Source organism: Staurois parvus, unplaced genomic scaffold (assembly GCF_062004578.1).
Source record: "Staurois parvus isolate SC_StPar_1 unplaced genomic scaffold, SC_StPar_1.0 ptg000014l, whole genome shotgun sequence".
NCBI lineage: Eukaryota > Metazoa > Chordata > Amphibia > Anura > Ranidae > Staurois > Staurois parvus.
In genome coordinates, this window is record NW_028317810.1 from 210924 (window position 1) to 222994 (window position 12071).

Below are 12071 nucleotides of genomic sequence, written 5' to 3' on the forward strand. Positions count from 1 at the left end.
TTGACCCAGCATGCCCCGGTTGATGACGCCACAAGGAGGTGGGGCCACACGCATGATGTCACTGGGTGGCCCTGCCCCTTACATATTTAAGAACAGTCAAGCCAGCGAAGCAGGTAGCTAGCAACGGGAGCGGAGCTTTTTTTTTTTTTAATTTTTTTTTGGGTCGGCGGCGGACATCGTGATTGACATTGGATCTACTGCGGGGGGGGCATTCTTTTTTTGTCAAAGACCATGTCCTGTCTTTTTTCACACACTTTATTTTTTGTGAATGGGTAGCAGGACAATGTATCCCATACTCATTCACATAGGGGAGAGGGCCGGAATCTGAGGGCTCCTTTGTTAAAGGGGGCTTCCAGATTCTGATAAGCCCCCTTCCCACAGACCCCCACAACCACTGACCAGGGTTGTGGGGAAGAGGCCCCGTGCCTCAAAGCACCCCCCCCATGTTGAGGGCATGTGGCCTGGTATGGTTCAGTGGGGGGGGGGGTCGGAAGGGGCCCGCTCTCTCATCAATTTTTTTAACTTTTCCCTCCCCCCCTCCTGACCCGCCGGGCTGCATGCTCGGATAGGGGTCTGGTATAGATCTTGAGGGGGACCCCCCACACCATTTTTTTATTAAATTTTGCCGTGGGGGTTCCCCTCAAAACCCATACCAGACCCGAAGGGCTTGGTATGAATGGAGGAGGGACCCCACGACGTTGTTTTATTTATTATGGTGCCGTTTTTAAATGTACTTACCCCCTTTTTTTTTTTTTTTTGTTTTTTGTTTTTCATTCACTATAGCTCAGAGATTCAGCTGTCACTTTCCTCCAGCTAAAAAAAAGGTTTTCCTTTATTTCCCCCCAGTTAAAAGAAGCAATGTTTCCTTTTAGTTTCTTAAAAGAAACAAAGTATCCTTTAGCTCTGGGGAAAGTGACAGCTAATTCTGTGAGCTATGAAGAGCTGTGAAGAAAAAAAAAAGCCGGCAATTGCATTTAAAAATCGGCACTGACATACACTTTTTCACTATTGTGAAAAAAATTAGTAAACCGAGGCCTTTATATTCAGTGGCTTTTCATTCGTAAACTGAAAATTATATTAACTGAGTCATTTGTAAACCGAGGTACACCTATACAAAAAAAATAACAAACCCAGTGGTGATCAAATACCACAAAAAAAATGATTGGGTACAGCGTTGCATGACCGCACAATTGCCAGTTAAATTAGTACATGGCCAATTAGCAAGAAATTCCCTAGTCATGAAGGGGGTAAAACCTTCCAGAGGGCACGTGGTTAATTATCTGATGTGTGCAAAGCATCTGCACATGATTGTGATTGACCAGCAGGGCCCTGGCTTCCACTAGGCAACTGCCTAGGGCGCACTGCCACCTAGGGGCATCTGGGTGCTGCACAGGCCAGCACTCTCTCTCTCTGTGAGCTATGGACCTCCGTGTATGAATTCTTAATTTCTCTGCAGTCCCCCTCTCCTCATACACAGGGAATGATGGTATCTTTACTCTGCACAATTGTCTCACAAGCCTGTCTAATATATATATATCCATATTCCATGTAGCAGTAAAGTGTTGACTCCCTGTAGGATGGGATGTGATGACATTAGCAGTCTCTGATCGGAGGATCGGTCCCTACATCTCCGATGCACACACAATCCGCCAGCTAGTGACTGAATGGGGTGTGCCCAGTGCTGGCCCCGCCTTCTTCTACACAGCTGGAGCCACTCAATAGGTGGGGGTGTGCTCTGGTTGCAGGGTTAACCCTATGTTAGCAGGATGATCGGGGGCTAATGTGTATGAGAGGAAAGTGGTGTAGTGCTGGGAGGCAACTAAGAACCGCAGGCTGGACTATGCACCCTGACAGGAGCCATCAGAGGAAAGCCAAGAATAGGAGGATGGTGGGTCATAGAGGTGACAGGAGGGGGAGGACAATGGTCGGTGTGAGGGAAGTGCATACTGATTGCTCATGTAGGACGTCATGAATGAACCTTCAGCTGAGGGGAGGGATGGCAGAGGGGAAGGAAGAAAGGACAGAGAAAGATGCCGGATGTCTGGGGCCAGTGTAGCAGCTGAGCTGCTGCTCCTTCCAGTGTTCCTCTGACTCCGTCCCTTACTGCAAGTCTGCTGGCGGCTGCTGATCACTGTTGAGTTTTGTAACTTTTTTTTTTGTTTGTTTCTCTGTCTGGTTAATTAAGTTAATTTTGTTTGGTACATATATATTTTGTTTTTTTAATATTGGTGCTGGTGACACCTTATGGCGCTTATTTTTGCAAATTAAAAGAAATTTAGCAGTTTCATGTTTTCTGTCTTTAAAATTTTTTTTTTGTGGGGGGGGGGGCACAAGTAGAAGGTCTTGCCTTGGGCGCAAAATAGTCTAGCATCACCTTGTTGACAAGGACATTTTTAGCACTTCAACTTTACAGATGATTGGATCCTTGAAGTGAATATTCACTCTATTTTTTCACTGCAGATTTTCAGCTCCTATAGCACATTAGTCCTTGTAGTTTATTTGTGGTTGATTGGCGGTCCTGGGGGTTCTAGTTTTAGTACAGGACCTTTAGTAAGGAACTTCAGTGTAACAATACAATACAATGACCTAGTAATTGGGGCAGTGAGTGGGGAGTTTGATTGTGGATGCTGCTTTGCCATGCACTGGGGTGATTGATAGGCAGTGATTGTTAAGACTGATGACCCTTGCTGCTGCTGAGGGTAACAATGGGGTGACAGGCAGGGTCACATTGGATGATCCTGGATCCTTCCTGTCATTACAATGGGGTGACACCAGAGGATCATTCTAGATGATCCCAGGATTCTCCATGGCCAAACACTGGGGTGACCCCAGATCTCTACTAACCTTAGTCTAAGGTGACAGACAGGATCACTCTGGATGATCTCCGATCCCTCCTAACCATAGACCAGGGTGACCTGTGATCCCTTCTGACCATACAATGGGGTGACAGGCAGGGTCACTCTGGATGATCCCAAATCTTTTCTGACCATACAATGGGGTGACAGGTGGGATCACTCTGGATGACCCCAGATCCCTCCTGACCAAACAATGGGGTGACGGGCAGGGTCAGGTTGTATGATCCCTCCTGACCATACACCGGGGTGACAGACGGGCTCATTGCAGACAATCCTGGATCCCTCCTGACCATACAATGGGGTGACAGGCAGGGTCACATTGGATGACCCCGGATCCCTCCTGACCATACATTGGCGTGACAGGCGGGATCACTCTGGATGACCCCGGATCCCTACTGACCATACAATGGGGTGACAGGCAGGGTCACATTGAATGACCCTGGATCCCTCCTGACCATACACCGGGGTGACGGGGGATCACTCTGGATGACCCCGGATCCCTTGTGACCATACAATGGGGTGACAGGCAGGGTCACTCTGGATGATCCCGGATCCCTCCTGACCATACAATGGGGTGACAGGTGCGATCACTCTGGATGACCCCGGATCCCTAGTGACCATACAATGGAGTGACAGGCAGGGTCACGTTGGATGATCCCAGATCCCTCCTGACCATAAAATGGGGTGACAGGTGCGATCACTCTGGATGATCCCAGATCTTTTCTGACCATACAGTAGGGTGACAAGCAGGGTCACACTGGATGACCCCGTATCCCTCCTGACCATAAACCAGCATGACAGGCACGGTCACGTTGGATGACCCCGGATCCCTCCTGACCATACAATGGGGTGACAGGCACGGTCACGTTGGATGACCCCGGATCCCTCCTGACCATACAATGGGGTGACAGGCAGGGTCACATTGAATGACCCCGGATCCCTCCTGACCATACAATGGGGTGACAGGCAGGGTCACATTGAATGACCCCGGATCCCTCCTGACCATACACCGGGGTGACGGGGGATCACTCTGGATGACCCCGGATCCCTCGTGACCATACAATGGGGGTGACATGCGGGATCACTCTGGATGATCCCGGATCCCTCGTGACCGTACAATGGGGTGACATGCGGGATCACTCTGGATGATCCCGGATCCCTTCTGACCGTACACCGGGGTGACAGGAGGGATCACTGCAGTCGATCCCAGGTCCTCGCTGCCCACAGACCGGGGTAGAAGATCCCGCTGCCCATAGCCTGGCTTGTACCTGGCCTTCCTCCCCCTGACATCCCCGGCGCCCGGCCCCGGCCTGTGATTGGTGATCAGCAGGTGGCAATCCCTTTCCTGGGCCGGCCTCATGAATAATGATGGTACTAGCAGCCCTCCTCCCCTTTGTGCGAGCAGTGTGTGTCTTCTCCCTCCGCCCCCTCCTCCTCCTCCTTCCACTAGCCGTGCAGGCTGAGTCTGCAGTGTCCCCCGATCGATGTCACACTGGGCCCGGATGAGCAGACATGGCCCTGTCCCTGAGCAATGATGATGAGGAGTACGACTCGGAGCAGGATCAGGTCGGTGTCCGGGAGGGGGGAGGGGAGCCAATGAAAGTTCCCGATCGCTCTATAGGAAGAGGTGCAGGAAACGGGCTGGTAGTGGCAATTGGCGTGAAGGTGGGGGAGGGACTGAGCGATCAGCGATCTCCTCCATCGGGGCTGCTAATCCCTCCATAGAAGAGGGCACCATCATGCTGAGATCCGCTCTACTTCCCCACTCTGGTGTGTAATGTGTGCCGATGATGGAGGGAGGGAGGCGTCCTGCACTGGAGGGTGGTACGGGCTCCAGGTGAGCCTACACACTGATCGCTGCTGTCATGGAGCCCATACCTTCCCATAATGCTGGCTGACATCACAACGTCCCCTGACACGGGACCGTTCATGTACAATGAGAGCCAGTTCTGGAGCTGCTGGGCATAGTAACCAATCAGCGCCTTCCTTAAGTGTGTACAGCGAAGCTTTAAGAATGAAAGCTGGAAGCTGATTGGTTGCCTTGGCCAGCAGCTCCAGTCTTTGTAAACCTTGTCCTTTGACTGGTCCTGCAAAGTTCAGCTTCTCATAGACTGGCGGCGGTTGTCCTTGTAATGGGGAAGATCCCTGGTCACTGGGGTTATTGCTCATGGCTACCTCATTTTTTCCCCATTGCCCAGGTGATTTATTCCTTTCTAGGGTCAAGTGCCCATTAATTGAGGACAAAAAAAGAAAACCGTATAATAGCTGTGAACCCCAAGTCAATTGATTTATTAAGCTTTTGGCACCCATGTGAGGGTGGGCTTCGGTGCCCACATGCCACACATATGTGGCCAAGGTTCCTTTGCTGAGAACGCTCTCATAGACGGCTCAGTGTGAGAGGGACAGGTTCCCTGTAATATCATCGCTGTGACAGCCAATCACAGTGGTCACATGATCAGGGCGTCCAACCCACACCCTGGCCCTAGATGCAGTTAAAGGGGTGCTGGGTGGGAAGGGGTTAAGCCACCGCACATCATAAACCATGGCCATTTGTAAAAACATCAAATATTCTATTCATGGTATTTGTGTTGCTAATCTCATCCAGTCTGCATGCACCCCAGGAACTGCCACACATCATTTTTTTTTTCTAGGTGGTTTCCTGATGACAGCAGTGGATCATGCCTGTGCAGTGCATGTTGGTACATTGGGAGAGCATGTGACAGGATGACAGGGACACAGCTTTGTTGCTGTAGAACAGGATATGCCTGCACAAGGACCTTCATGGCAGGATCACCACTTGTTTTAATGAAAAATGCTGATTTAAAAATACTGAACATGTAGTTTTACTTTTAACTTGTAATTGCTTTTAAGAGAGTTTAATGATTGTTTTTTACATATAATTTAGGGTTTTAAAAGCATCATCTTTCAAGTAAGACACGCTTGGGGGGGGGGGGGGAACAAAAAAATGTCCTTCATCACTCTAATCTGAGGAAAGTGATCAGATCCTGCTCTTAAAGCAATAGTAAAGTCATAAAGTCCTCTTTTATGACCTGTGCCATAAGGCTCCATGCACACGGGGCGTTGTAATAATGATGGTAGCGTTCGCTGTGTAAAATCGTGTTAAAAATGCAAGTTTTTCAGCTTGTTTATTTGTTTTAGTGTTTTTGCATTAGCGTTTCGCTGCATTCTTCTGTCTTTCAGATTTTTAGCAATTTTTACACACAAAGGACATGTTTTTTTGCTAAACAAAAACACTTATTTGCTGTATTTTTCCATGTTTACCAACATTTAGAGCATTTTTACAGCTAAAAAAACTCCTCTAGAAACCCACTAGTTCTGTTTGTTTTGTTTTGTTTTGTTTTCTTCCAGCCTAAAAACGCCCCTGTCAGAAAACGCTGATTAACCTCCCTGGCAGTATTCCTGAGTGTAGCTCGGGGTAAAGTTTCAGCACCACAAGCGGTAAAACCGAGCTACACTCGGGAATACACTGCAGCGTTGCTCCGGGATCTGTTCTTCACTTACCTTGTCCTGCGCTCCCGCGATGTCCCTACTGCAGTGTCCCCGGCAATGTCCTCCGGCTGATGCCGGCATCTGTCTTCTGGGTTCCGTTCCCTGGGACGTACGGGGGACAGAACTGGCGGGAAATTTAAAAATGTGAAAAAGTGATATTCACTAAATACACTAAAATCTCATAGTATTCCATTACTGTATCAAACCATTTCACATACATTTTGTCCCAAGTGCTTTGTCCTGTGCCCTGCCTGCATTTTTACTGTTCTTTCTGCCTGGAAACTGAGAAACGTCCATGGTGTCCAAAAAGCGTCCCTTTAGGTCAAAAGCGGTTTTAGACCAGCTAGAGAACAGTGATAGTAAATCAGAACCACTTGCAGAATTGAGTGATAATGATTCGTGGGGAAATTCGTCATCGGACACTGAAAACGATTCTGCGACTTTGTTTAGTGATGTGCCAACTTGGTGCTATATTTCAAATTTCAGTGTTTTTGGTTTGATTATATTATTGAATTAAATTATTATAATATTTTTTATGATTATTATTTTATAATTTATGATTTTGTGTTTCAAATTTTATCATACCCGGGATGTTTACTAGACTCTTGTTCGGACAGATTTCAGTGAGTTATTCCTAAAAATTACAGGCCTACAATAAAGAAAATACATATTTCCATGCAAAAAAATGTACTGCTTTGAGCACAGAAATATGGACATATTCAGACCACTAGGAAGGCTACAGCCTATGTGTGCATGGACACATAGGATAACATGCTGGGGAGTTTACTGGCTGTAGAAAAAACCATGAAAAGCCAAGAACAGTCCTCATGCACACTGGGTGTTTTTCCAGCTGCTAATCTGTAGGTACAGTGAATATCTGTGAAATGTGTACAATTTAGGAGCTATTGACATTTGTAGCAGCTGGTGACGTTCCTGTCACATGCGTACTGTACTCTGATTGGACGGCACACTTGAGTATACCGTCCATTGAGAGCACTGTACCGTGCGCATGCGAGGGAATGATGTCATCATAGCCAGGCTGTTCAAATGGCCAAAGAGCCCGAACCTGGAAGGAAGGCCGGGTGACAATGGAAGTATTGACAGCGGTGACAGTGCATTGTTGTAGGGCTTCATTTCAAGGTAAGTGTCATAATGTGATGGTATGCCGAAGATGATTTTGTTCACCCATACAAATAGTATGTGTGCTGTCACTGCATCTGATAGCTGAACGGTTACACATTCTAGGAATCTCCTCCTAACATTTTATTTTTTGCCAGTTTCTCATTTTACACCCCGGTCACACCAAACCCGATTTTGAAATCGTTTGACTTACAGTGAAGTCGCACGATTTCAAAGTCGGATGACAGGACGATTTCAGGTGCGATTTGCAAGACATCTGACACAGATGTCTATGCAAATTGCACCAAGAGTATTGCATGTACTACTTTAGAAATCAATGCGGGTCCAACCAAGTTGGAACCGCACTGATATGACCGCTGTAATTGTGGACAGTAGGGTGCGACTTGGCATGCAATTTGCAAGTCCCATGGCATGCAAATCACATTCCAATTCACATCCAGTGTGACCGGGGACTTGCACCTTCAGCTGAATCTGTTTGATTTCCAGTTGTTTCCATTGCTTAGTTTCATGCCTTTTTGATATCTACATTTAGAGGTCTAAACACCTTCAGATCATTCCCCTGGTAAATATTTGTGAAATCTGAAGGCAGATAGGAAGGAATAAGTAAAATCAGCCTTCAGAAACAAGTGATGTCATTCAGAAATATTTACTTTGGTATTTCTCTGCTTTGTAAATAAATACAAACCTGATACTGTTCTCCTATGTCAAAATAAAGAAATATGCATAGCCAAGCTGGCCACTCACCACTCCATTTTGATGTGCAAGATTACCAAATTTACTGAGAGTGGTGCAGTTTGAGAGTATTCATCATATCGCATTAGGAAAATGCGAATCTGAACTTAAAACTAGGTGTATTTTAACTGATAGAACCTTGAATGCCATAAAACTTGTAGGTGCTTATTCTACAAATTGCTGTACCTAGCAGCCTGAATCAGTATTTTGGGCTGTTTTTTAGACTGAATCCCCATATTTGTCCTGTAGATTTCATCACTGTTGCTGTTGGCATTAGCATTAGATGACTTGTATACATTTTTGTACAGTACATTTTGGAATGCCCTAGAATAGATACAGTATGTAAGGGATCACTGTACTTTGGACAGGTCAGTGACTATTGGAACTGATGGTAGCAGCCTTTGCGTAGAAATGATTGAGGATTTTACTGCACATGCACCCTCAAGCTCAAAGACTTTTTTTTTTTAGGCCTCATAGGCAGTGAAAACGGGCAGTTGTTCCATGTTGTTATCTCCTACTAGCAAGTTAACCTGCCCAGTGGATATGTCTATATAGATTGCTACAGTCACTTCGCAGTGTGACAAATTTTATATAGCATGTTGCGCTTGGGGTTGCCACTTCATCCCTTTAAACCCGATACGTATTAATTACACAGGTTCTGTGGCTGATTAAGGTGGTAATTAAACTCAGTGCCTTATCTGCATTAAGGTAGCCTCAGAACCTGTGTAATTAATGTGTTCAGTGTTAAAGGGATGAGGTGGCAACTCTACTTGCGCTTGGTAGGTGGTGCCACTTGCCATCCACCCCCTGTTCAAGTCAATGGGACCACACTGCAACTGCATCTAAGGCGTGTGGTTGAGGTGCAGTCCACCAGGATTTAAATGTAAAATCCCTCTTGGGGATTAAAAAAAAACCCAGACTTTTAGAAGACAGAATTTCTCTTCCTTAATGCCTGTAAATCGGCTCTAAACCACCTCTGCAGAATGCTTTTCAGAGGTGTTAACAAACTTGCTGCGTGTGTGAACAAGGCCCTCAAAACGTCCCAGCAGGCCACAAAGTGAAGATCTAACAGGAGTGAGGGCAAGGAATTGCAGGATTTGGCGGGTTAGGGAATTTATTTAAAAAATAACTGTATTAAAAATATATTACTCCTTCAACAAGGATTTATATAAAATTGACCTATAAGAGGACCTCCTCTCAAGAAATGAGATGGTATGGATTTGAAAAGAGGGCTCATGGGATCTTCATTGCCGAATCGCATGGATTCACTCATGACTTTGGCCTTTTTTCTTGAATAACAATTATTTTGTCTGTGTGTTAAGAGAAACTAGGATAAGTCTTGATAAATGACTATGTTTCTGTAGAGCAGAGGTTTGTTTTGATGTCTTTCAATGTATGCAAGAGGTCCTGTGGGTTCTATCTACCGGCCATCATCTCGCTATAGAAGGTCAGATTCCTGCAAAGTTGTAAGTGATTTGTGCAGATTGCGATATGGATACCTGTAGCGCGGTAGTTATTACCAATGATTTTGTTTGTGCACACTGGACATTTTTAACTCTGCTGTTAGGGGTGCCTGCATGTTAGCCTATGTGTCCAAATACCGCCTGGCAGAGCGTCCTGGAGCGGCAGTGTTTTGGCAGAAAAAAACTGATTACGCGTGTAAATGCAATTTAACATTAGACACATCCAGCACTTAATTTTATTCTGGCCAATGAAATGAATTCACACCCAAACACTTGACACAGGTAAACATGCCTAGACACGTTTACATGTGTTAACGCGCATCAGGTGTTTGGTTGTTTTTCTTTCCACCGAAATCCAGTTGCCAGGAGGAAAGGCTTCTAGAAGAGATGGACATACACCTGGTGTGCATGAGTCCTTAAAGTATGCTTTGTCAGGGTTGGCCAAGAGTGAAATTTTAGGAGCGCTTTTTTTTTTTTCCCACTTAAAGCTTTATCCTTCTATAGAGGAAGCTGTAGAATTTGGTATCTTGTGAATCTCCTCTTCTAAAGTAATTGTAACTCATTTTTTCTTCTCTTGTACAGAACCGAGCAGTAGGAAGACCAAAAGGGAAACTTGCCACCTCTCCTGCAGTTAAATTATCTACTAACAGGACCAGCGCTGGTGCCCGCCGGAGGCGGACGCGGTGCCGCAAGTGTGAAGCATGTTTACGAACAGAGTGTGGAGAATGTCACTTTTGCAAAGACATGAAGAAGTTTGGAGGACCAGGAAGGATGAAACAGTCCTGTATAATGCGGCAGTGTATAGCTGTAGGTATTGCCTGCTGTAAATGGGCACTTTTTATCCTTGTTCTGAAGATAATATATTTCATGTTTGTTCTGTAATGTATACATGTCCCTCCCTTTCTTTTTCATTTCATATTTTTTTAGTCCCTTTGTCACAAAAAAAAAAGAAAGCTACATCCCTGGCTGTCTTGCTGTTAGAGGCTTCACTAATATCTGACATTAAAAATATTGTCTGAATATCATTCTATTCTACAGGGCTAGTCCATTAGTTACCAGATCACAGATCCATAAATGAATCTCAGGGCATTTTGGGCCAGCTGTGTGTTGAAAGTAATCAGCATATGAAGGGCATTGTCAGAAAGTACAGTATATGTTGAGTTTTTCTGTGTCTATGATTTTGTAATAAATGGGATAGTCCTGTATAATAGAATGATATTTTCTCACTGGTTTTTCATATTGCATATCTGAATATGAAGCTGCTAAATACCCAGTGAGTGCCTTCAATCAGCTGTTCAAGGTAACTGTGGAAGAAATTGTACGCATTTCATTTTTCTTTTTTTTTTATTTTTGAATCACTGACCTGTAATATGCATATTGGGTACCCTGGTTTTCATGAGTTTCAATATTGTAGGTCAGTGTTCCAGAAAGTATTACTGCTAAGCAAATAGAATTTTCAGATGATGGTCAGCAAAAGAAGTTTTCATATTCCTTCTATTACAGGTTTCCTTAAAGCTGTACTCTGGTCAACTTATAAAAATTATATTTGGGTGCTCCTTCTCTTATATTTATACTTTTTTTGTCGTTTGAGGGGGGGTGGGGGAGTATACTAGAAGTGAATACTTATTATACCTATTCCTTCCTTCCTCCCTTCCAGTAATATCTGGTCACACGAACCTGCTCTTGTTCTCCAGTTGTGTGACCATTATCTTGTCAATATAATCATGTACAATGCAGGACCAGTGATCCTGCGTTGTATGTTAGAACTGCAAGGGCCCACTCACATTCCAGAGTGAGCACGGAGAAGAGCACTGGCAAAAAATAAGGTTCATACTCCCCTGTTATGTCCCTCCTAGACCAAATGAGTAGTTGGTTAACAAGAAGATGGTAAAAACTATAACCAAATATAATTTTTATAAGCTAACTTATCAGCTTAAAATGTAAGTGGTCAAAAGGTATAGGATGGGGCTTCCACTCTTAATAACAGCACATGGTAATATAACTGTCATTCGGATTAATTTAAAGCCCATCTGTGGGGGGGAAAATGTTAATTAAATCTAGTGGATGAGAAATAAAAATGTAATACTTGCCTCACTCATCGTTCCGGTGCTATCCTTCACTCTATGGTGGTGGGCAGTCCTTGATGATGTTATCACGTGACCCTTGGCAGGCTTTAGGGGGCCAGAATGCAAGTGTACAATCCAAGCGCACACGTTCCTGCGTTAAAAATGGCTGTGTGTATAAGTGGGTGCTGCAGCGACTGTCAGCTGGAACCGAACAGAATCGGCAAGGGAGAATGTCACCAGCACACCAAGGATTACCAATATGGGTCCAAAAGTTTTAATGAACGATCACATAGTTACAGCAAGGC

At 45.1% G+C, this 12071-nt stretch overlaps 1 protein-coding gene across 5 annotated transcripts in view; it reads left to right on the forward strand.

Annotated features, from left to right (window-relative positions):
* The window catches only part of KDM2B (lysine demethylase 2B), a 189440-nt gene that overhangs the window by 133787 nt on the left and 43582 nt on the right, over window positions 1–12071 (forward strand). For 4 of the 5 annotated variants that reach the window (XM_089676473.1, XM_089676478.1, XM_089676486.1 and 1 more), the window contains one exon: window positions 10283–10507. In XM_089676473.1, the coding sequence (XP_089532599.1) occupies window positions 10283–10507 (225 nt within the window). Of the gene's footprint in view, window positions 1–4283; window positions 4422–10282; window positions 10508–12071 lie in introns of those variants that run through there. The other variant, XM_089676501.1, reaches the window with a different exon arrangement.